Raw genomic sequence first — 25586 nt, 5'->3', positions numbered from 1 at the left:
AATATTATTCACTGTTTTTTTTTAATAGTTTCTTTTAAATTTATAAGACCTTTTCCTGTTCCTATTATCTCATTTTAATATCCACTGGACCATCCCCAAACTGCAGCTGCATAGATTAGAGCTCATCCTACCTTCCCAGGAAATTTCTTGTCATAAGAAAGAGTAAATCCCAAGGATAGAAAATTAAGCAGTAGAAAAGTAAAAATTATATGCACTTGTACATATTTGTGGATGAACAGGAATGTTTGAAAAGACTTCAGAAGAAGCATTCCACATGAAAGGTATAATGAAGCAGTTCGCTGTTCTTTGTCTAGACTTGATTATTAGAATTTCAGTAATGATGATTTTTTCAGGGGCAAGGCCCTATTGGGCTGCTCTTTGTTGTTTTAACAGGTTGCCTTGTAAATGAGAATTTCTCTGCTTCTTGCCTCAAGTATTATATGTAATATTTGCTCTTTGGTGTTATAGATTTCTTTTAGTCACCACAAAGGCATTTTACTAGATCCTTAGGCTAGTGTAATAGAGTACTTGAAAATGCATGCATCTCCTCAGGCTCTACATTGAGCACCGTCCAGCCAATTCCTGGCAAATTACATTTTTCCTAAATCGTTAAGTGTTCTCAGTTCTCTCCTGTGCATTAGTATGGAGAAGAGAAATCTGAGGTGGAGTGTGATAGGTAACTCTCTTCAAATCGTTTGAAAGACTAACAAACAAAAGATTGGACTTTTTCTGTGTAGTTACACATCGCAGGATGAGGAGCAATGTGCAAAGGTCAGAAAAAGACGGATGAGATTTAGGTTTTCTAGCAATCGGAAGTGCTTGGCAATGGGGTGATTTACCCTTCTAAGTAGTGAGGATCCTGTCACTGGAAGTATGTAAGCATTCTAAAGCCAAGATTCTACATTAGGATATTTTAGTCCCTGCTTGTCATCAGGTGAAAAGTGTTTCTTCTCTGTCAGCAGACACTGTAGTGAGGATTGATTATTTGTTTGTCTTTATAGTAATTGAGATTTGTAGGTCCGTTTGGAGAGAACAGAGATCAGATTCACACCACTTTGAGTATTTGGGTGAAAGGCCATCTGCATATCAGAATATATAGTAGTTTTGTCACTATGGAGATATTTATTCCACATGGGTTTTAATGGGTGGAATAAAGCCCTTTTATTACCAGAATGTGGACCACCCTCTGACTTTAAAACAGTTCCACCATTCTACTAGAGAGCTCCCTGCCAGTGGAAGAGGGAGGCATTTGTGCAATTCCCTGTAGTCTGACGACACATTTTTGGCCATGAGCAGCGGGGAGACGACATGGAATGGCATTTCTGTGTATCTGTCATGGAGACGCAGTTCACACCCAGTGTGTCTGGTCGAATGTCTTGTGAACCCAGCAAGATTTCTGTGTATGTCCTTGGGTAAATCAAGCTGCTTGGCCCTGACAGACCCATCTTTCAGCTTGAGCTTTCCATTGAGACTAAATCTGTAAAAATCCTTTCCCAGGCCCCATCCAGATCTAGACTCATTCTAGTATCTAGTATCTCGATTCTATGTGTCATGCTTGGAGATCAAAGAAACCAAATCCCTTGGAGTTGAGCTGACATAACCTGTGTGCCTGCTTTGTGCCTGGGGTCAGAGATTCAAAGATGATTAAGACAACTTTTCCCTCTGGATGTTTCCTGAGCCGCAGCAGTTGTCTATTTACAGCAAGAAAGGGAAGGAAGGTCTTGGACCAGTGCGGAGAGGCCTGTAGAAAATTATTCCCCATCTGCCCTCTGGCTCACACAGAGCCAGGGTCTCAGCTGCAGCCCAGAACTCCAATGTGGCAGCCTGTGATACACCTGTGTCCAGGCCCACTCTGTGGCCAGCCCTTCCCCGTGGAGCACCTTTAGCTGTTGCAGTAGGAATGGCTGTGCTCCATCCCCAGGGGTTCTCGCCGACTCCTATACCCCACCGTTCATTAATAGTTCGGTGCCCCTTGGCACTGGGAGTTCAACCCACACGACCCTTTGTCTCTTCACAGACTCTTTGGTGGGAAGCCTACCAAGCAAGTGCCCATCGCCACAGCCGAAAACATGAAAAACTCGGTGGTCATCTCCAATCCTCATGCCACCATGACCCAGCAAGGTAACCTAGACTCCCCATCAGGCAGTGGCGTCCTGAGCAGTGGGAGCAGCAGCCCTCTCTACAGTAAGAACGTGGACCTCAACCAGTCTCCTCTAGCCTCCAGCCCCAGCTCAGCCCACTCGGGGCCCTCCAACAGCCTCACCTGGGGCACCAACGCCAGCAGCTCCTCAGCAGTTAGCAAGGACGGCCTGGGCTTCCAGTCCGTTAGCAGCCTCCACACCAGCTGTGAGTCCATTGACATCTCCCTCAGCAGTGGAGGGGGACTGAGCCACAATTCCTCCACTGGCCTGATCACCTCTGCTAAGGATGACTCCCTGACTCCCTTTGTCAGAACCAACAGTGTGAAGACCACACTGTCAGAAAGGTTGGTGCCGTGCCTCTGGCTGCCTGCATTGCTCAGAAAAACGCCCTTCCAAAATTAAGAAGATTAGGCTAGGAATCCCAACTGTCAATTAGCCTTTGCCTGTGAGATTTCTCTCTTTCTAATTACTGCTGTCTTTCATGGGGAACCCGGTGTGGGATGGAATTAAGCTTGGCTCTGCTCCCCGTTATCTTTTTCTCTGTGATTGTGTTCTTGGTGCTTGGAACTGCTTGAAGTCTCTTGGGGGCAGGTATATGCTAATATTTGAAATGGCATTCAGCCTTTGAAATCTTTCCATTTTATTCTGTTTGTTCATCAACTGCTTCTTTACCCTCCTCTTGTAATTGTGCATGCAGAGGAGGAGACCAGGTGCAGCCACGGAGCATGTGGTAGGATGCTCTTTAAGCAGCTGGGTAGATTTGGGGGTCATCGTGGCAAACGCCCTCCTACTGAAGAGCTGCTGGCCATGGTGATAGGAAATCAAGAGATTGAAAGTGTCCTCAGAGCCCTGGATTTCACTGCAGTAGTGATGTGTGTCCAGTTTCTGCGCATAGGGAAGCAAGCCGGGATCAGCACAGGGAATGAAAAAAATGTTCTAATCATTGTGTGTAACACCTCTCCTTTCTTCCAAGCTAATGGTCCTTCTCTTGTTTTCTACCTGCCTGGACTTCTAGCCCTCTCTCTTCCCCTGCTGCTAGCCCTAAGTTCTGCAGAAGTACTCTGCCCAGGAAACAGGACAGGTAATGACATTGTAGGCCGGGGACCCATGAAGCCTCTAGGTTCCTCTGCCCGTCTGTTGTCAAGCCAGATGTCTTGTGCGAGGCTGTTGGCCTGAGGCTTCCGCTTGTGTTTGTGGCTCTAGTGTACTCTGTGGTACCCAGACATGCCAGTGAGGGTCTGTTCCACTGTCCGCTAAAGCCCTGGGAGAGGTGGAGTTGGGTTGACTCCTTCATTCCCATTTTGGGAAGGCGACCCCAAACCTTTCCACTTGGTCTGGGGTGGCAGAAGCTCTCACTTGCATTTCTTGTGGCCTCCTGTGGCATGCTCCTGCTTCCTAGCTTCTTCCCATTCCTTTCCCCCCAACACACACCCAGAAGCGAACTACCACCCACTGTGCAGCGTGGCCTTCACCTCTGCTCCCCTCCCCTCTCCCTGCACAGCTGGCTCTTCTCCCTTTCCAAGTCCTTCGCTGCAGTTTGGCTCGTTGTGTCTTGCAGACTGTTGTGTTCCGTGTGCCCATCTCCTGTAACGATAATGAAAAAAAAATATGTGGAGTGTTACGACTTTACAAATGAAGATGCTTGTGTTTGCCCCCTCAGCTGTGGGTGGGCCTCAGAGATGGATATTGACCTGAAATTTGTGGGGTAGCGATGACTGGGCCAAACATAACAAGCAGATGTTGTTTCATGCTGGGGGGAAAAAACACCCTCTTCACCCCATCAACAGCAAAGACTTTGTTTTTGTCAGACTCACAAACCAAGCCTTTAAACTCTTGTTCTTTGGAAATCCAAATGCCTTGACTTTATCAGCCAGCAAGCTGTAACACGCCCCGACTTGGGCCCAGGGCTCAGCTCCTAGCTACGCCCAACAAGGACCGCAGAAATTGAGAGAGACCTGGAATTCACTTCGTTACAGATGAATTCCAAATATGCAGACTGCTGGCCTCTTGAATCCTCCAACAAGTCCCTTCTCCTACTTGAAGTCATTGCCAGTGGTATTTCAGGGGTGGGCCAGTGTTAGGGGTATACAAAAGCTGGCACCCCTCTCTCCGAAAAGCAGTGGTGGGGGTTCAGAGAGGGCTGCTGGGCAGCAGAAGGCATGGGCTCTGCTTCGAGGTGGGGCAGCCCCTGAGCTTTGCCTTGAACCTATGGAAAAGGAGGAGCCTTTGGGGTTAAGCAATTCAGGCCTCCTGATGACTTGGGGTAAAGTATACACTGGTTGGTGTCAGCTCAGGCCAGGGACTGGGTTTCTTTTGTTTTCTGTGGATGTGTTCATTGCATGCATAGCTGGGTAAGGGCGCACTCCCTGGTGATGTGAGTCTCTTTCTTCAGGGCCCTTCAGCCCCCTCCCTAGCTTTCCCCTTCACTTTCCCTCCCTTGCCTGTGCTTCTCTGAAGTTCTTATTTTTGTTTTAACTTTCCTACAGTGACCCGCACCTTGATAGGAACACTTTGCCTAAGAAAGGACTCAGGTATCTGTGTTTCCTCCTTGCATCCATGCCATCTGTTGTGGCTTTGGAGCTTGGCTGTGTGACTCTCTCATGGCTGGTGGGGGTTTGGGCTGGGCTGGGGTCCCCGCTTTGACCACGGCAGCAGGACCTTTTGGATGATGCCCCCCGCCACACCCTCACTTCTCCATTTGTTGGCTTATTTGCTTGAGCAGGGGCTGTGCTTTTTCAGGCTTAATGTGATCAAACCATCTCATAAAAAACATCCCTGGGCAAGCCCAAAGAGCAGTCACTGCTACTTCTGGGGCCAGTGGGTTTAATCTCTGAGCACTTCACCATGACCATTCTGTTCACATGGCTGTCTTTTAAGAGAAAGGACATGACTTATAGCATGCTGATCGATTAGCTAGGACAAGAGCAAAGGAGGTGAGGAATATTTTCTCCAAATTTTAAAGTATTTAACTTTTCAGCCCATTAAAAAATTGCTAAAGACAAATATTTTGCACTTGTCTAAATATTCTAATCGAAAATTGGGTCTACTTTCAGTGCCCAGCAAGACATGGGTGTGATCATTTTTTGTTGAAAATAAAGACAAGACTCCCAGGAAGGAGTGTCCTTTTACTCCTAGTAAGTGGTAGCTTGGGCTCGTTTTTGGTGCTAGTCCTGGTAAGACAAGATGCTATAAGTCACCATTGCTCACACCATCTACATCACTTTGCCAGCCCGAGGAGCTCCAGTTTGCTAACGCCTCCCCCATGATCTTACTGTCTTATGGTTGCAGCCGTCATTTCTCCTGCTTTCTAAACACCTCATTCTTTGTAGCATCAGCTTCACCCTGCACTAAGCATTAAGTGCTTTTGCATAAAATGGAACTTGGAATGAAATGTTTCACTGCTGTCATGTATGTCTGTAGTTAATAACCCGCAGCTCTTAAGACTGAGAGCATTTTGAACAGTAACATGAGGTAGGTATCAATGCTTCCTTTCAATAGGAGCTCTGAGTAAAGCCAATTCTAGGAATCTAAGAAGGAAAGTATTAAAATCTCCCAACAGACATCCGGTAGAAGGGAGTTCAGCTCTGTGGCCTTAAAGGGGAGTCGGCCAGGCCTTCTGTACTGACCAGTTTCCATCGGGCCTGTGAGGGCTGCTTGTCAGCAACCTTGCTAGATGCTTAAATGACAGCCACTCTCAGTACTAGTTTGACTTTAATGCCCCACTGGTGCCCTGAAAGGAAGCTACCTTCTACATAGCAACATTTTGAAATGGTGTGTATATTTCTGTAGCAGATCTCTCTTATCAAAATTATATAGCTCTGGCCTTTTAAAGTTTGTTTTTTAAAAATTCAGGGTAGGGCTATATGACATGCTATTTTCAGGTCATTGGTGTGTCCTGGAAAGTTTCATGTCCATCAATTTCAGTGAAAACATTAAGGAAGAAACAGTGCTGTGTTCTCTCTCACTCTGACCCTCCTGTCCGGCTCCTCCCTCCCTCTAGCTCACATGCATGCCCAATGCCAACACACCCACAACGCCTTTTTTTTTTAGCACAAAAAATCCCTCTATTTACATATAGTACCTAAAATCCAGTGGTACCCTGGCCACTTGTGCACTCAGAAATTCTAGATGCTGCCTTTGGGCACAGTGAAAAGAGCATGGATTTTGGAATCAGATAAACATGGAATTTCAGCTCTGTGACTCGGAGCAGGGCCCTGCCTTTCCTGAAAGTGAATAGGGATAGTGGCATCTGCATGGCTGAGTAGGTCTGAGGCTCCAGTGAGATAACGTCCACGAAGGCCCCTAGCACATTGTAGTTGCTCAATAAATCATCACCAAATGCATTTCAGAATAAATGAGAAGGTGGGTCACATAATTCTGAAGACCCTTTCCTGGAAAACCCAATAATTTGGGGCTCCTTTCATGAAAACTTGCTTATGTGTGATGGCAGCAACTGCTGTAAGCATCAGTGTCCTTGGACCTTCCTTTACATGTCTGCTTTCTCGTGTGCTGTGATTCACGGCCACTTATTTGTGCTGTAGAATGCAGATGCCATGATTTATCTAATTAAAACTTCCTCAGAGCTCTAACAGCAGCTCCTTTTGTTGCTTCAGTCCCATCAAGGTGGGGGCTTTGACGTGACACTGTCATGAATCAACATGTTACAGCAACGCCCAGTGACGGCTCTTTTGAGCATTTACCAATCTTCCTCCCTTTATGTGTTCCCTCCACAGGGAAAGCAATTGTAACTTTCCCCAAACGCTGCCAAGTAGCAAAAAAGGTTTTGAGAGACTTCGTAAGTTTCAGGGTGTGTAGTGATCTGATTTTTTGAAAAATCATCCTTGGATATATATTTTCTTTTTATGTATTTGCCATCAGCTCCACAGAGTTCATTTTCATAAGTGTTGTTCATAGTTCATTCCAGCTTGATTTCTGTCTGTCCAGGTATACTCCCACCTCCCAGCTTCGCACGCAAGAAGACGCAAAAGAATGGTTACGGTCCCACTCAGCAGGAGGCCTGCAGGACACTGCTGCGAATTCCCCTTTTTCCTCTGGCTCCAGCGTAACTTCTCCCTCTGGAACAAGGTTCAACTTTTCCCAGCTTGGTGAGTAGCCACTTGTCATGAGCTGTGTTGATCAGCTCTGTAGGGCAGAGCTTATTTGGTGTTTTGAAATAGACATGTGGTCATGTCCCTCTTGACATCGGACTAAGTCCTCAGTAATAATAGTGTGATTACAGGTGATCGATAGCAAAAGAAATAGAGAAAATAGCAAAAATTTTGGTACTCTGATCAATTTTCTGTCTGTGGCTGATTCAGGTAGGGTTACTGCAAAGAGCAAATCATCCCATTTTTGAGAAGAATACATTCTATTTTTAAGATCTCTGAAGAAGTAGGGTTTATGGCATACCCCACATTTGGTGATCCTCTTTGCTTTGATAAGCTGGAAATAAAAGTTAAGCTTTGACTGAACAGGTATTCTTAGAAGTGCTCACTGCCGACATAATGCTTGGGCTGGCACAGTGGGGAAAGGAAAAGGATTTTTAGCACAGTCCCTGCTGACATGTCAATGGATTCTTTTTTAGAGAGACACACACACCCCCATGCAGACCTGTAAAGCAGGGTAAAAGAGAACAGTCCAGCTTTATATGAAACCATGTAAAAACTGACTGTAATCAGATAGGAAGTGGTCTACACAGTTAGAGAAAGGAAAGATCAGTGTCGGCTGGAATTACAGACAGAGGTTATATGAGGGTGGCAGGATGGGAGCTGAGCCTTGGGGGACTGATAGAGGGAAAATCTTTTCCAATCTCATCTCACTCTTTAGAGAGGCAGCCTTTTCCAAACATTGTGAATAATAAATTCAGAGGCTTTAAGGATCAGTGTGGTTTGTAATCAAGTGAGGTTTAATTCTTCGTTTTTGATTAGCTAAATGTGTACCTCTGAAAATACTGTACATTACCAAAACGGACAGAATTTTCTTAAGAAAGCTGCTTTTAGCTGTGGCAAATGTACCTCGTTTGCATGGAAGTTTTTTACACAGTGTTCCCCATCTGAGGCCATGAGACCTATGTTCATATTGTTCTTTCCCAGCCGTAACTCTTTGAGGCAAGAGATTCTTGTCATGCACAAATGCTTCCCATCTGATCAAAAGCCTGCTTGGACTATTTTGGGCTTTTGGCTTTAGAGAGAATCGTTCCAGATGAGCCTGGGGAGTAATTAGCTCATGCCTGGAAGGTGACACTGGCCTGTCTGAACGTGCCAAGTTGGAAAGCCGAAGCCCAGAGCCTTGCCGTAGAGCTGACCCGCCTTTCCACCCTTATTTTTAGCTCTCAGTGTGTAACTCAAATGCTGATGCGACTACCTTTTAGAAAATAGACGGGAGAGAAGTTGGCAGGAATGCGTGTGGCTGACAATAAGCAGCCTCCTCTTTGTCCCCATCCAGGATTTGAACAGAGACATGAATTTCCAACATTTGATTCCATTCCTTTCATTCCAGCGAGTCCCACCACTGTCACCCAGATGAGCTTGTCCAACCCGGCCATGCTGAGGACCCACAGCCTGTCCAATGCCGATGGGCAGTATGATCCGTACACGGACAGCCGCTTCCGGAATAGCTCCATGTCCCTGGATGAGAAGAGCAGAACCATGAGCCGTTCGGGCTCGTTCCGGGATGGGTTTGAAGAAGGTAAGGAAGGAGTCTCACCAGCTCCCAGGTTACTCTGTGTGGTTAATGGTCTTCTGTGCTCAGTTCACTTCATCGACCTGAGAGCCCACCTGTAAGTGCTTCCAACTCTCCCACCTACTCTGGGGGTCAGGGATGGGGAACACTCAGTAGTAAGGTCTGGCCCTTAATTAACCTTTCAGGACTTTAGGGAAGAGGCTGCTGAAAAAACACTGATGAGCCGTAATACTGACTGAGTTCCGCTCTAGGCACCTCTGTCCTGGACTTGGGCCACAGCTTCTTGGCATGCGCCTCCATCTTGAGGTTCAGACACTGGCTCCCCATCTTGGCAGAGGGAGTTGCTGGAGAGCTCACTTCCCTGTGCCGACACACTCCTGTAGCTCTGGGGGGCTGGGCAGACACGCCTCTCTGCTCTGTTCCAGAATTTTCTATCTCTTTTCTCAAACACCGGTGTCATAAGTTTATTATGTTCTGTTATGCCCTTTTCTTTCTTTGGTTGCTAACTGTGAATATTTTTGGGGTTGGATTTTTATTAATATGTTTTGTTAATTTTCATCAGAATTGTGAGAGAAAAGTTCTGTGGGCAATTTTGCGAGCCATTTCCACAACTCATTTCGTTTCCCCTTCCCTTTGTTCCTTCACCTGAGGTGTGAGTTAGGGGAGAAAGCTCTCAAAATGCTGTGGTGGATGTCACCCCGACCCCCCAAAGATGGGGCTGATAGGACATTGGAGGCTTATCACCCAGTGATTGAGAATACTGAGTCAGACTAGCAGAGTCTCAACTCCAGCTCCACTGCTTCTTAGGGACATGATCTTGGACAAGTTGCTTCACCTCGCTGTGCCTCTGGTTTGTCACTGAGAAAATGAGAATAATAATAGTATTCAGTGCATGGAATTATGAGAATTAAATGAGATAACACATATAAATGCTAACATAATAATGTTGTTACATGTCATAGCCTGTAATGACGCAGCTTATAAAGCTATAATGACATAGCTGTCAAAACACAGCTTCACCATTGGCTTCCTGGCAGCTCAGAGGCCCCAGCCAGAGGATGGGGACTCTTGGATCAAATGGAGCCCAAGCTGAGGACCATACCTCTAGTTGTGCCTTTTTCACCAATGACAAAACAGAATGTGGAGGCCAAGCCATAGGTGCTTCCCCGTCCCTACGAGAATGAGGAAATATGGCCAGCATCCTCCTGGCAGGAAAGAACAAATTTAGGATTGTTCAGGAAATCCCAGGTCAAAGGGAGAAAAATACAAGATACAGGCTTCTGCTTTTGCCTTGTGTTCTTTTTAACAAAAGTTTTCAAGAATTTAGTTACAGAGCAGTTGCCCCCTGAAATCTTCCTGGAGACTTATACTCTCCACCCTGATTTATGTATCATTAGCATGCAGTGACTTCCAGTGAGCAGAGGCGAGTCTGCGAATCCATATATGGGAACTTGCTGGGACAGAGGATTAAGGAGGGGAGGAGCCTGAGTAACTGAGAGTGTTTTTGCTAGATTTAAGAGCTAGAAATTAATGCTATAACCACTCAGAGCAGTAATAGCAGAGGACGTATTATGACCCTAAGGTGGAGGAGGAGGCAGTTTGTCTTGAACTTTTTTCTTGTTGGTGTGCCGGCCAAGCATGGCCTCAGAGCGGTTCCCAGCCTCCCTGATGAGGACTTGCACATGGAGCTTGCCCTGCGCTGGATTCATCTTCTCTGCCGTGTGTCTACCTGAGTGAACCACACTCAGTCCTGAGACTTGTCCAGGCAAGCACGCTTCGCCTCATAAAGGCCCGAGACCATTACAGTATCATTGTCAGATAGCTTTTATTTATTCCATCTGGAATCAAGCTGGCAGGCAGCACAACTGCTGAATATCTGGGATGTCAAAATGACATTGATAAAAAGTGCTTGCCCATAAGCAGTGTCTAGACTTTTGTAAACCTAATGATTCATGGTGATGTGGAACTGAAGCACAGGGGTAAAAATCAAACTTTGGGGGAAGGGGTAGGGACTGCTGTCGATATACTATGAACACATAATATTTTCATCTTTAGGGAAATTTGGCATCAGATGGATTTTATTTCTTCCAAGGCTATCACAGTACAAAAACAAAATAGGGCTTGTGTAATTAGGTTGTTTTTTTTTCAATTCCTTTGAGTAAAGACCTTTTTTTCTTTTGAATTTATAAACTCCCAGCACTGCAGAAACAGTTGGGGAAAAATTCACATCTCATGTTTGGTGTATTATGTACGATACAGCAAAATAGAAATTTAGGAAGAATTAGCACAAGTGTTTGTGTGAAGTTTTTGTGCAATTTAATTAGCACTTTCCATTTTGAAGGAGGTGGGAATCATAAATATGTAGATTAGGCACAGGCATGGCCCAGATGCAGCCTTTCAAAGTTATTTCAGGTAAATTAATTTCCATCAGATGCATTATGCAATCTTAAAGTCAACTTTAATAGCATACATTTAGGAGGATGCTTGAGGCATTTTTAAAACGGATGTCTAGAGAGAAAAACTCCCGTGATTTCACCAGTCATCACTAAGAGCCAGTGCAATCTGAAACACAGAGACCCCCACCGTATCAGTTTATATGAAATCCACAGGAGCAGAGCATAGCAGCTTTCTAATAAGGGAAGCTTGTATTGCAGCTCTGCTGTGTTTCTAGCCCCTGACTTAAAGTTGCAATTCAAATTCTGGCAACCATGTGACTCTGGGAAGGAACTTGACCCTGCTCAACCTGTTTCCTACTCACTAAAATATGGAAAATAATTGTACCTGCTTCAGAGGATTGAAGTGAAGATTAGGTGAGATAAATCCTGGAAAGCATTTAGCAAATAACTTTGAAAGGGGGTGGATTGTAAGTACGCAATCAATGGTAGCTATTGTTATAATTGTTATGTTACATCCTTCTCCCCAAGGGCCATTATCACCCCCATTTCTTTTAATGGTGCAATTGAGGCTGAAGTGGCTTGAAGACTTTCTGCAGCTAGTACAATGTCCTAAGCCTTTTGATTCCCAGCCCTCTGTCTTTCTACTCAACCCTACCTTGACATTGGGCTCAGCCGGGGTGTTTTGTTTTGTTTTGTTTTAACCTGTTTGAGGCAAGCCCTGATCTTTCATCCCTGTTTTTATTATGCTTCCTTTGCTGGTTGAGAGGCAGGGCAGTCTGTTCGCCACTGGACTGCATCTCATTCTCCCTGGCTCCTTCCACAGTACCCAGCTATGGAACGAGAACCACAGTCTGAGGCCTGGATTCTGTTCTCTCTGCTTCTGACCAGCTGTGTGTGCTTGAGCTTACCACTTAACCACTTTTGGCCTTAATTTATTCTTTTGTTAATTAAGGGTGGAAACTCCTGCCTAGTCTGGGATTGTTACCTGCAAATTCTCTGTGATGATGGGGGTCAGAGGCACTTGATTGCTTTATTGACTGGAATATGCCCAGTTGTTTCATTCTATCTAGTGGTTCCACCCCCACCTAAAGCATCTTTCTTCTCAAACGTCAGTCCTGGCTTGTGCCTATATGTAGATTGCTTGAAGGGAATAGGAAACCACTCTAAAAGACACCAAAAGGCTTTAAAATAAAAAAAAAAACAAAAGCCAGTAACCCAGATCTCTCAAAGGCAGAGTGGTCTCCAGACTTCTGGTCAGCAGATGGTATTCTTGAATTGCTTTGTGACCTTAAGCAAGTCATTTAACCTTTCTGAGTTTCAGATTCCCCAGGGGCAGAGGTGGCCTAGATATTCTCTGTGTCTCCTTGTAGCTGAAAAGTTTGGGAGGTACAGATACAGGGAGGAAAATCACCTGGCGTGCTTTAGCTGTTTTGGCTCTGTAATTACAATACGCATTTTGTTTTCCAAGAGTATTCACGCTGCATAACCCGGGCTCTGACTTGGCTCCATTCACTTGAAGGAGGGCCAACTGCAGTGGTTCAGGCAAGCCACATTCATCTGGGGGTTGACTCTGGAAATCAGGGAATTTGTTTCTTTGGAACACAGCCTTGCTATTGCTATTTACCAAGTGAGAGGAGTTAATTACAGGAGAAAAATAATTACCTCCACCTGAAGCCTGCCAGATGCGTTCTTCTCTGCCTGTGGCCCTAAGTTTGCACTGAGTTGTTGCTAAAACTGTGTCAGCAAGTTTATGTGTGTAAGATGTAGAAATAGAAAAACCTTCCATTTTCTAGCAGCTGAATGCCATACAGGAGCCCAGTGCAGGCCGCTGGAGCCAGCCGCTGGCAGGGCAGTCATGCACGTGTGATTGAAGGGTGGTTGCATGTTACCCACATCTCTTCACCCAACTTGGCCTCCAATATAATCCCTCCCCTGTTGTCTGTGTCGTAGAGCTGAAGTAACTTACCTCTTTGGAACATCAGGCCCCTGGGTTGTGATGCTAGAAGCCTCTGTTAATGTGTGGACATATTAACATTGAAAGCCATTATTGGTCATTAACACCTTAAACTGATTTTTATGGGTATGAGTCAGATTAGTCATGGATGGAGGAAAAGATCTAGAGCTCAGGGCTTTGCTAAGAAGGGTGGATGTAAGTGATAGTGTAGGGACCGCTTCAGAGAAGAGGGCTGGAATGGCAAGCCGAGCTCTGTGGGTGCAGAGGAAGGAGGAAGCTCATCCAGGTGGCAGTCAGGGAAAATGAGGGCAGGCTCCATGGAGAAGGTGTTGTTTGAGCAGATCTGATTCGGATAGGCAGTATTTAGATGCATGCTAAACAAAGAGAACTGCATGGGCAAAGACTCTGAGGTGGGAGAGTATTATCTAGGGCATGCTTGGGAGAGAAGTGCAGGATCCGTAGTGTGATAGGAACATATAAAGGAAGAATGGGAGGGAAGGGAAGGTTTAGTGGAAAAACAGTAGAGACGATGCCTGAGTGTTAGGCTGAGTTTTTCCTCAGATATCTCATTGGCAGGTAGCTTCTGCCAACTGCTAATCCAACATGAGTTCACTTCTTGGGTGGTAGGTGAATGCCATTTAGCACATGTGGAAAGTTACTCTCCAGCCTCCCACTTTCAGACTGTAGGTCATAGCGCACTGTGGGAGTAGAGGCATTCCACCCACGGTCAAGAAAATTGTGCCCAGTTCAAAGGCCTGCAAAGGTAGGTAACGCAAGAATATTTCTGTCTTTCAAACAGGTTGTCAAGAGATTACCAAGAAAATAAAGAATTTAGTTCCCAAAAAGAGAAGGCAGCTAGAATGTGCAGTCCTAGCAAAGACTATGATTTAAAATTAAAACAAATAAAAAGTGTCTCCACTGGCTGAAGGCAGGAAGGAGTGCTAATGGTATACGAGTGTGGTTCTCGTCAAAAAGTGTTGGTCTGAAACAAAAGAGGATACCACTTGTCATTTTCTAGACATGATAGAAATCAAAGAATCTATAGTTCTATGGATATGTTTTCTAAACAAATATTCTGCTACACAGTTATCTAGAGTGAACTGACTGTGGCCAGCAGCTTCTTGAGTTCAAAATAATCAGTTCATCTTTTTGCATGTACAAGTGACAGATGCTAGTGGGGTAAGATTTACATGCAACCCAATCTGAACCCTAGAGGAATACATTAGCAAAAAGGGTAGAATAAAGTATGCTGGAACGGTAACAGGTTGCCTCCAGGTAATGGAATTGTGAGTCACTGCAGGTTATAACAGTGAATATGCTTCTTAACACTCCTCTGTACTTGAAAATTTTTGTTCACTAATCATATATTGTTCGATAGAAAAAAATGTGGAAGTTTATAGAAAAAAAATGTAATAGAAAAATGACTTCGTTTGTCAATTATCCCTTACTTGCCACTGACCTATCACCAAACCAAGAAAGGCTGGGTCAAGGTGAGATTAAGTCATTCTAAGCCTGCTGGTGTCCTGTATTGCTGATTTTTTCTTTCCCTCCCCACTTTCTGGTTCCATAACACCCAGCTGTGCAATTCAGCTGTTCTTTTCTTTTTTTCCTCTCTCTCTTAATAGTTCACGGATCCTCGCTCTCCCTGGTTTCCAGCACGTCATCGATTTATTCTACAGTGAGTATTAATCAGTGCTGTGTGGCTGTGATCGTGAGAGCTAGGGTTCCTTTATTATAGCAGCCCCCAAGCACCAGGGGACCGAAGACAGTTTTTCCACTGGGGGGTGGGAGGGGTCGGGTTGAGATCTGAGTGATGGGGAGCTGCTGTGAATACAGATGAAGCTTTGCTCGCTTGCCCGTGCTCACCTCCTGCCGTGCATCCCGGTTCCTAAGTTTCATGGAAGACAATTTTTCCACGGACAGCCGGGGCAGTGAGTGGGGGCAGGAGGTGGGGGGGAGGCAGAGCTCAGGCGGCGATGCGCACCCCAGTTCCTAACAGGCCACGGACTGGTACCTGGAGACCTCGGCTTTATTAAACGTGTCAAGAATAAAATATGAACATTTCTCCTAGAGAGAGCATTTCCATTATAAGGAGATCAATTAATTAGAGAACAAGATTTGAAATTCACAAACAGCTATTAATGTACCAACCTAAAAAATCAGGAACTGGCTGCTTTATTAAAGTGGCATTGTGCTTTGGGTGGTAACTAGTTAGAATGTGTGAGATGCGTTGGCCACCTGCTGGCAGACTTGGAAAAGAAAGGCCTTGTGCAATTTATTACTCTTCTGTCTGCCTCAGTTTCTTTATCTGTAAAGTAGAAATGATAGCAGTTCCTACCTTATAGAGCTGTAATAAGGATTAAATGTTATAAAGGTTATATTTCACTAAAGTATAAAGTCCTTGAGGACAAGGACTTTTTGTTTTTATTCCTGGTGCCAAGAACAGTGCCTAGCACATAGTAAGTGTTCAAAAAATAGGTTTGAAAGAAATTAAGAAAATGCATATAAAGCAATGAATATAGTACACACAGCTCAGAGTAAGCACTCCTGAATGCTAGCCATTGTCAATGAGAGGTCTATTGAACAAAAGCCAAATGTAACCAAATACATTTGGATTTTCTGTACTATTGGATTTGTTCAGTAATTGTGAATTGGAAATTATTTACCTCTTAATTCCATGGAAACAAATGTTTTAATAATTTAGGTTTTGATAATGCCAGGTTTCTGGGCTAGACAGCAGGGTAAACTATATATAGTCCCTTGAAAATAAGAGTCCATCCGACAATCAAGTTAAAGAGACCAGGGCCTGATTGTTCTTTCTTAGGCTTATAACAAACAGACTTTAGTGATTGCTAACATGGTTGGGTTTGAAGGACCTAGAAACTCTTGCTTCTATTCCTATCCACCACATCCCACCAACTCCAAAATTCCTCTTTGCTCAAGCTAGTCATCTTCGCTGATGTTTCATGACCAAGTCCTGGCTTTCCTTTTAAAGGTTTTATATAGAGTACCTTGGGGAGAAGTTATTTAAGCCATTAATCTACTAAGAGAGCATAGAGATGGCCTTCCAGTTGTCAGCCAGCAGGTAAACTAAGTTCTTTCTTCTAGAATGAAACTCTGAGGTATAGGTTCCAAGGATGGGACTTCAAACCTAAATTCACTTTTTCAGCAATATTTACTGGCAACATGTAAATGTCAGGCTCTGGACTGATCACCAAGGATGTGGTTTAGGAGAGAAAGGAGCCTGCCCCTGAAAGAGGGAGCCAGAGACACCAGAGAACACCTAGGGACGTGGGACCCTGTTGTTTGGTGTAGAGCAGAATAGCAGATGTCTCGGTGCCCCAGCCCTGTGTTTTCCCTGTGGCGTTCCCAGGGGTTCCTGTCCACACAGAAGGGAATGTGGTCCCTTCTCAGGAGAGTAAAAACTGGGTGTCTGGCCTGCATTGGCCAGCCTTGGAGGGAAAGTGCATAAGCTTCCTTCCCCGTGAGTATTCTGATCTAAGAGACAGTCACCTTCAATTCCTGGGCCAGCCCCTTCACACCCACCACTGGAAGCTCTTGCAGCAAAAGGCTCTCTTCTAGTAGCTGCTGTTCTGGATCTGTGGACATGAAGATGGTGCTTTCATGAAATTTGAAATTGTCCTTTCTGAGTTGACATAAATTCAACAAATTACCAAAGACCTAATAATAATAATTTTTAATTACATGTTTATCTGGATAGCAAGAGACCTGTGGTCTGATCTTAGTTTTTTTTTTTACCATGTGTCTTTCGACAAATCACCTTGTTATTCTGGGTGTCTCTCAGTTTTCCCTCTGCGTCAGGAAGCTGAGCGAGGTGACCTTCCCAGTCCTCCATGATCTCTGACATTCTCTGAGTCATGGAGTCAGAGGTTCCCATTTGCTGTCCTTACATGTGCCTTCTCTGAGAATTTAGGTTGCTTTTGCAGACTTTAAAAAAAAAAAATAGCCTAACATTTGAATGTTTTCATGCTAGAGTAGTCTACTAATTTCAAGAAAAACTGCAAGTCTGGCTAGACTCTGCTACCACCTGGCACTGAGGCATGGTCCCTTACCTGTTATTAGCTTCTTGGTAATGATGAAATTCTGAAACACATCCCCAGGCACCTTCGTAAATGTTAATGTGAACAAGTTCTTGTTTGTTGTCTAAAAAGAGATCTTAGCAGTCTCTTAAGTTGCCAAAGACTCGGAACAAGGAGCTTGCTTGATAGCTGAGAGTTTTAAAGGCTCTTATTGGATGACAGTAGCTTCCTTCCTTGAAATCTCTGTAATTCTTGGATATTCAAGAATGCTCATTCTGCCTAAAATTTGCCCACAGTTTTAATTACAAATGAAAGAATTACATGATGCTAAATAATTGCCATAGAAAAGTCATGGACTTGGAGTAGAGAAAATCTAAGAGGCCACATGTGGCATCAGACCTGCTTCCTTGGTTGGTAGAGAGCAGTTGAGTTACCAGGGGGAACTGCTGAACGGAAGGAGACCCACAGCTTCACATAGTGTTCCCAGATGTGCGGAAGAACAGCAGCAGCTGGGGGAAAGATGCAGAGGACATGATTTCTCCTGGCCGCTGTTGGTAATGGGGGCCAAACCCCAGACACAGGTGGGCACAGTGGCAGACAGTGGCAGAGTCATGGGGAAGGACTGCCCATGGAAGTGTTTAGAAGTAGAATTGGTCCTATATGGATGTTTCAGCCTGCTAACGGGCCTCCACCAGCCTCCCAAATGTTAGATAGCTGTAGCATTCTCACCATTAACTTTTCTTCTTTGGAGGAGACTCAGGAGTCAGGGGCCTTCTTTCTGGAAAGCCTCTATAAGAATGTAGCTATCATAAAAGAACAGGAGAACGTACTGATTAAGATCATAGGCTTTGGAGCCAGACTACCTTGGATGCAATCCCAACCGTCCTCACATGTGCCTTCTCTGAGAATGTAGGTTGCCACTTAACCAGCTGCAACCCTGGGCAAACTATTTAACCTCTCTGTGCCTCAGTTTCCTCATATGCAAAACAGAAAGTGAAAGTATTAGTACTTACGCTAAGGATTGTTATAAAGATTAAATGAATAATGAATGTAAAGTAGTTGGAACAGTCTGGCACATGATAAGCATTCAGTAAGTGCTAGTTATTATTACCAGAATATAAGCAACACGAGGTCAGGGACCTGGTCATGTTCACGGCTGTATCCCAGTTTCTTAAAACAGTGCCTGGCACATAGTAGGAAATCAATAAATACTTGACAGGTGGTGGTGGTGGGATGGATGGATGGACAGACAGACAAAGAGGGATGCATGAGCATTACCTGGGAAGGAAGAGTGAGCCCTGAGAACATCTTCCAACCTTCTGAAAGCATTTCTTAGATAAAGAGATTGTGACTTTAGGCAAGACACTTTACCTCTTTGAACCTCGGAAGGAATACAAACAAACCTACTTTATGGGGTTACTGCAAGGATTAAATGATTAGTCCACATGTATTTAAAAATTAGTTGCTGCTGTTAGTAGCCAGCCTGGAGGGTGGGGGCTCCACCCTCCAGGACAGGATCAGGAGGAAGGGCAGTGGGGAGTTCGGGGTGGAGATGAGACAGGAAGCATCTGTCCACCTGCTCAGCTGGTGGGTGCAGGGTCCACGGGTTCTAATGAATCATACCCCTTTGCGTTCTGAACTGCTAGAAAAGAAGATACTTACACACTAAAAATCAAATGCTGATTTTTAAAAATAATGGGTTTATTGCTGGTGAAATTGGATTAGGACACTTGTTGAAGACCCCAGGACAAAATAGGGTCCTTACTGTTGTTCACTCACCTAACTGGTTTCCAGATCACTCCTTCACCCCAGGAACATTGGAGTGGTGGGTGGAGAGAAGTCAGGAACCCTGCCACATTTCCAGGAAGTGGGGTGGGTGCTTCTTTATAGGCCCCCATGGGAACCAGAGGAGAAGAAAAGAAAGGTTCCTTCTGCAGCAGGGTCCCACCACCCATGTGGGTTCCCCCTAGGGGAAGAGATAGTCTCAGAGTTTCTGCCTGGCAGGTACCTGTGTCACTTCAGACACAGAGCCAACATGGAAGGCTCTGCCACTGAAAGGGGCAACAAGATGAACCCTTACTTCCCAGGATCACAGGTAACTGGGAGACTTAATGTGGGGCAACAGGAAGATGAAGGTCACATTTATCCTGACAACCCGTGGAGTTACCAGGTTGGCCAATAGGGGCTTCCCCAGCCTTCCTGACTTTGAGGCCTTTCTGCCCTGCTGCTGTTCCCACTGTAGTGCCCTAAGGAGGTGACAGGGAGGGATAAAATGAAGCAGAATTAATATAAGAGCAGTCTTCCTTGCTCCCTAGATAGGAGTGCCAGATAAAATACAGAACACCCAATTAAATTTGTGAAATTCAGATTAACGACAAATAATTTCTTAGTATAAGTATGTCCCCAATATTGCATGGGATTTACTTAGACTTAAAAATATTCAAATTTAACTGGGCATCCTGTAAATTGCTAAATCTGGCTCATACCCTTCTCATCACATACGTCTCCTGAGTGCCTTACCTTGTCACCGTCTCCACCTGGGATGCAGGATGGCTCCTTAACAACCGAAGTATGGAGTGGTGTTCTAATTCTTCCTAATTTTTAAAAGTAATATACTCTTTATATTTGGCCTTTCTGTTGGGTCAGTTTAATTGAACCAGTTTATCCCAAGAAACACACCAGAAAAGAAACTAATAAATCTTCCAAACTGTTGCAAGTATCCAAATATGGTTGTTCCCTATGAGCTGGACTGCACTGTTCTTTCTTCCTCAACTCTTCTAATTTCCCTTATGTTTTCTTTATAGCCAGAAGAAAAATGCCAGTCAGAGGTAAGAAACAGTTTGCCGGTTGGACTTCCTCTTTCATTATTGTGGATTGTTTTACCCAACTCAACCTGGAAATGGACTCCCAAAGCAAGTAACTCTGTCCTTTGTCATCTTTAGATTCGTAAACTGCGGCGGGAACTAGATGCCTCCCAGGAGAAGGTTTCAGCTCTGACCACCCAGCTGACAGCAAATGTAAGTACAGACAGGGCGGTAGCCATGGAAGGGAAGGCATGTTCCTGCATCTGAGCATTGTCTCCAGGCCTCCTGTTTCTGAACGCCCAGAAGCAGCACAGTGCAATAAAAAGGACACGGGCTATAGCTTCATGGGTGCAAATGTCAGCTCTGACACTAACTGGCTTCGTGTAAATTCGTTAGCCTCTCAGACTGAATTTGCTCATCTCTGTAATGAAGGCGATAAAGCTCTCAGAGCTGTCCTGTGATCAGTGCTTGCGATGTATTAAGTGCTCATTAAAATGTTAATTTCTCCCCCCTTTCCCTTTCTGAAAATTCTGATCTTAGGGGGAAAAAAACAAAAGTGAAAAAGGAAAGGAAGGGAAAAAAAGAAATTTGGGGCTCCACAATAAACAGCCAGCTGCTCTGTCATTATAATATGCACCATTACGTGTTCAGGAAACGCTGCCAACCAGCATTCAGTTAACACGGTTTGAGTGCCAGCTATGCCCCAGGCGCTGTGGGTGCAACACCAAAGCAAGCACAGTCACTGACTTCTTAGCATTCAGTCTGGTGCAGGAGCTTGGTATAATTAGAATCTATGGCTTGGATGTGGAGGAGAGGTAGGGGTGAGAGGAGAAGGAAGTGAGGAAGACGAAGCCATTGGACAAAGGCAAGAGTCAGATCACACAGTGTCTGGGCTGTTAGGCTGAGAGTTTGGACTTCCTCCTGAAGTTAGTAGAGCCCTATGAGTGACTTGTAAGCAAGCAGTGGGGTGCTCGTTTGCTTGACTATAGTGTGGATATAGGTTCAGACGGGTCAGAGCAGAGGCGGAGGTCTCCTGCCTCCTCGGCCCAGTCTGATAAGGAGCCCTTCTGCAGAGCTGTGGCCAGCTGAAGGCAGGAGCTCAGAAGGCAAACGCCTGTGGTCTCAGAAGGTGCTGAGACACCTCTGAGGCAAGGCTTCCTGTCTAGGAGTTAGTTCACAACCCATCCTCAGCCCACAGATAAATGTGTTCAAACCTGTCAGAAAGCAGCCTGCTTGACTGCAACATGCTGTTAAAATGGAAAGCAACTTCAAAAGCTTATCCTTTGACCAGGAGTCAATATTCCAAATAATCATTTACCTGGAGTTTTTACTCTGGCATTCCCAGCTTGAGCCTGAGTCGACTCAGGGAAAGGTCTGCACATGAATTACCTAGCACAGCGCTTGGCCTTACTGCACGCTCAGTCACTGGTAGCAGCCCTCATCATTAGTCAGTCTCCTGAGTTCTCTTACATTTCTGGAAATCTTTGTTTTTTTTCCAAACCCCCTAACATACTAGGCCACTCTGTGGCTTATGATTCTTTATTTTTCCTTACCTCTTCTGCCATCAGTAATGCTATCAAAAGAACTTCAGAAATTGATGTGACAATGAATTCTGAGGCTTAGATCCTATTCCAAAAAACAGCTGAGATATTCTATGGGTAGATTCTTCATCTAGAGAACCAGATGTGTGCATTTGAATCCAGAACAAACTCTGGGCCCAAAGAGCCAGGGTCTTCAGGGCATCATCCACCACATGAGGTTTGACTCCTCCCCAGTGATTGTGAGCTACTCTCCTAGTTAAGAATTGCAGCTGCCGATTGCTGCCCTTTACTAATCCTCAAGTGGTAGTTAACTTACTTATCAGTGAACTTGGGTTAATTCCCCCACTGACCTCATGTTGCACAAGGAGCCTTTCGCTGGGCCATTTGGAACTCTACTCTCTGTTCTAGAAGAGTCAGAGTGAGATCCCCGCTTTTATTCCAGAAGTGTGTTTTGCTACTCATAAAAGCCATTGAATCTTGTATTGTTTTAAAGTAAATATTTAGTCTTGCCACACACCACCGGCAGTGCTAACATGTTTTATTGTCTGCCATTTTTCTCACAGACCAAGCTGTGTTTGTTTTTCTAGGACAAACTACTCAAAGCCACCTTCTCTGGGTGTTTTTATACCACTCATGTTTGTTTTCCCTGGGAATGTAAGGATGGTGTTTGATGAGAAGGCTGTTGTGTGTCTCTGAGCCACGCTCATGACAGCCTCTCTGACCCGTATTTTCATAATTGTGCTTATGACACAAAGGCAGCCCTTTTGCTTGCCAGAAAAATGAGATCCACTGGTTCTTCAGAGCAAATGTGGTTTCTTTTTGAGCTTGCAAAAACACTTTCTCAATAGCAGTCTTCGTGGAGTCAGGTTTTTGTTTTTGTTTTTAATTAAATAGAAAATATGAATGAAAAAAAAAATATGAATGCCCACAACTGAATCAAGGGTGGCAATCATCAAACACAGAACTGAAATAAATGGAAATTTAGTCATTTAAATTTAACTTTGTCATTCTTTTGCAGTGTAAAGATAGCAAACATTCTTTTAGGTATTCGTGCCCTGGACTGTTTCCTTCATCAACTATGTGACTGTCTTGAATTGATTGGCTTTGATTTTGCCACGCTCTCCAGGACAAACCAAAGCATATCTCTTTATTTTAAAATGCAGAGGCATTTTCTCCATTTTTAATAAGAAAGATGGTGCAGTCAGAAAGAAACTAGCTATTCCACTTAATACTACGAGTGGTCCTGCTCCCTGCCAACAGTTGATCCTAGAGATGTCTTAGCCTCAACCATCCCTACGTAAAGAAGTCTGGTAACAGGCCTCTATTCACCCTCCCTAGATTGAAATGTCACTGACCTTTCTCACAGCCCAGGACGAAGGCTCTCCCATTCTTATCCCACTTTATCCTTCACTGTGTGCATCAGTCATCTTTTCCTTTAGAATTTTCTAATAAGATCCAATCTCACTTCTCCTAGGATTCCACCCAAGTATCCTCTGCTGGCTCTTCCCCTTGTCTCCTCGTCATCCTCTGTGTGTCTACTCTCACTCCCTTCACCTGTGTTCTCGGGGACTATGACTCCTCTCTCGGTTTCTTTTTTTTTTTTTTTTTTTGAGACAGAGTCTTGCTCTGTTGCCTGGGCTAGAGTGCCGTGGCGTCAGCCTAACTCACAGCAACCTCACACTCCTGGGCTCAAGCGATCCTTCTGCCTCAGCCTCCTGAGTAGCTGGGACTACAGGCATGCGCCAACATGCCTGGCTAATTTATATATATATATATATATATATATATATATATTTTAGTTGTCCAGATCGTTTCTTTCTAGTTTTTAGTAGAGATGGGGTCTCGCTCTTGCTCAGGCTGGTCTCGAACTCCTGACCTTGAGCGATCCTCCCACCTTGGCCTTCCAGAGTACTAGGATCACAGGCATGAGCCACCGTGCCCGGCCTTAGTTTCTTATGTTACTTTCTCATTCCCAAACGTCTTTCCTTCCCCACAAGTATCCATTCATTCCTGTGTTTTGCAGTTCCGCAGTGGTCTATAGACCATTCTCACCTGTTTTGTTTCATTTAGTGCTCAAAATAACCATGGGGGAAAAATAGATATTGTTCCCATTTCATAGATGAAGAAGAAGCCGAGGCCAGGAGGATTAGATGACTTGCTCAGCATCACGAGCAATCAAAAGGAACTAGAATGAGAGCTGAAGACCCACAACTCTATATCCTGTTCCCTTCCCCTGTGCCACACTGCCTCCTTCATCTAAGTGCTTTTCTTTTCAGTCCTTTATGTCCTCATCCAACACTCATTTATGGAGTGGCTGCTTTGTGCCACCAGTAAGGATACAGGTGTGAACAAGGTAGATGTGATGTTAATCTTCATCAAATGTACAGTGTGGTGGTCCATTTCATCTGCTCAAATGCCTCTAACAATGGGACATGCCACTATTCCATTTATACAAGTACAGTTTGGAGGTTAGAAGATCCTGGCTGGCTAACAGATTTTTTTTTTCTATAAAAAAGGTGAATTTTATGGTATATCTCAATAATTATTTAAAAAATGAGAAAAAAGAGTGCTGTCTGTGTTGAGGATGACCATTTGTAATAACACGTTAGGCACATTTCCCCTTCAGTACCCCCCAACTCTTAAGAACTTGGCCTACACTATCTTCCGTTTTTTATTTCTTACAATTTTTTTACAGTATGCATATTTTATAGAAATGGGAAGTAGATCCACATTTTAAAGGGAAGGAGAAAAGAATCTGGACTCTTAAAATAGAAACTTCACATTCAAGAACACTAATACAGATTCTTAAATTGATTGCTGGAAGTTCCCTAGCATGACTGTTGAAAAAGCATCTATTCTTTATTCTTGATTTTAATGACATGACCAGGATCCTCATTCAGTCAACCAGCATTTCAACTACTACTCTATATCCCAGGCGAAAGCTTAGTGTTGGGACACAAAGTTACCTCTTGTCCTTGAATAAAGTTACAGACAAGGGGGCAGGCAAGAAATATACCACATTTCTCATTTCTAATATGTATTCTTTTTTTCACATTTTAAAATCTCTGAAAATTGGATGCATATTAAATTATAACTGGCAACACTTGAAACAATTTCTTAGTAATGTATCAAATAATGATGCATCTGATGTCATATTCTAACAGAAGTGCATGGGAGCCTGTGGGAAAGTGGTAACTCACTGGGGGAAGTAGGGAAGGTTTCTCCAAGGAGGAAGCAGATGGGCCTTTCATTGGCTTTTCATTAACCAGGATTATAACAAGCAAAATATGCCAACTACTTTGTTCATTCATTCTGCAAACATACTTGATGTGAGCCTCTACTATGAGCTTAGCAGTTGGTGAACAAAAGATCATCCTGCAGTGTAGTAGGGAAGGCAGACATAAGTCAACAACCATAACACTATGGATATTTTTAACTACGAAATCACAAAACATAGAAGTGCAATGTGCTTGCGAGAGTGAACATGGAGGAGCTAACCCAGTCCGGGTGTGTCATGAAGGCAAAAGCTGAGAGCCCCCAAGGTGGATATGTGAAAATTAGTTAGGCAAGGAGAGGACTGGGGGTAAGAGCATTCCAGGCAGAGGGGAAAGGAGGGACGATGGCCCTAAGGTGGGAAGGTGCTTAGGATGTTTGAGCAAGTACAATGCTGGAGTAACTGGATCCCAGAGGGAGGCAGGGAATGGGATTCAAGAGGAACCTACAGGAGTAGACAGAGGCTAGATTAAGTGGTAGCCACAGCATTTCTGTCTTTAAGACCCAGTGTGTTTTAGGCACTCTTGCCTTGCAAGGTAACAGAACTGAGGCTGTGTCTTCCCCCTCCAGGCTCACCTCGTGGCAGCCTTTGAACAGAGTCTTGGAAACATGACGATCAGGCTCCAGAGTTTGACCATGACAGCTGAGCAGAAGGTGAGGCAGAAAGGAGGCTCGCTTCCCTCCCTGCTTGGAGTCGACGACAAACCTAAAAATATCATTCTCTTTCCTTTCAGATCACTGTGTAGATTTTAATGT

General features: G+C 44.4%; 1 protein-coding gene across 2 annotated transcripts in view; it reads left to right on the top strand.

The window, feature by feature from the left end:
* NAV2 (neuron navigator 2) overlaps positions 1-25586 on the top strand; it is a 118094-nt gene that overhangs the window by 53622 nt on the left and 38886 nt on the right. The window contains exons 5-12 of one of the 2 annotated variants that reach the window (XM_012654388.1): positions 2018-2485; positions 4628-4672; positions 7086-7246; positions 8640-8828; positions 14798-14850; positions 20017-20040; positions 20155-20229; positions 25401-25484. In XM_012654388.1, the coding sequence (XP_012509842.1) occupies positions 2018-2485; positions 4628-4672; positions 7086-7246; positions 8640-8828; positions 14798-14850; positions 20017-20040; positions 20155-20229; positions 25401-25484 (1099 nt within the window). The remainder of the gene's footprint in view (positions 1-2017; positions 2486-4627; positions 4673-7085; positions 7247-8639; positions 8829-14797; positions 14851-20016; positions 20041-20154; positions 20230-25400; positions 25485-25586) is intronic. The other variant, XM_012654387.1, reaches the window with a different exon arrangement.

The sequence above is a fragment of the Propithecus coquereli genome, unplaced genomic scaffold (assembly GCF_000956105.1).
Source record: "Propithecus coquereli isolate 6110/MARCELLA unplaced genomic scaffold, Pcoq_1.0 Scaffold44, whole genome shotgun sequence".
In the NCBI taxonomy this organism is placed as follows: Eukaryota; Metazoa; Chordata; class Mammalia; order Primates; family Indriidae; genus Propithecus; species Propithecus coquereli.
This window is presented reverse-complemented; position numbering and strand designations above follow the sequence as displayed.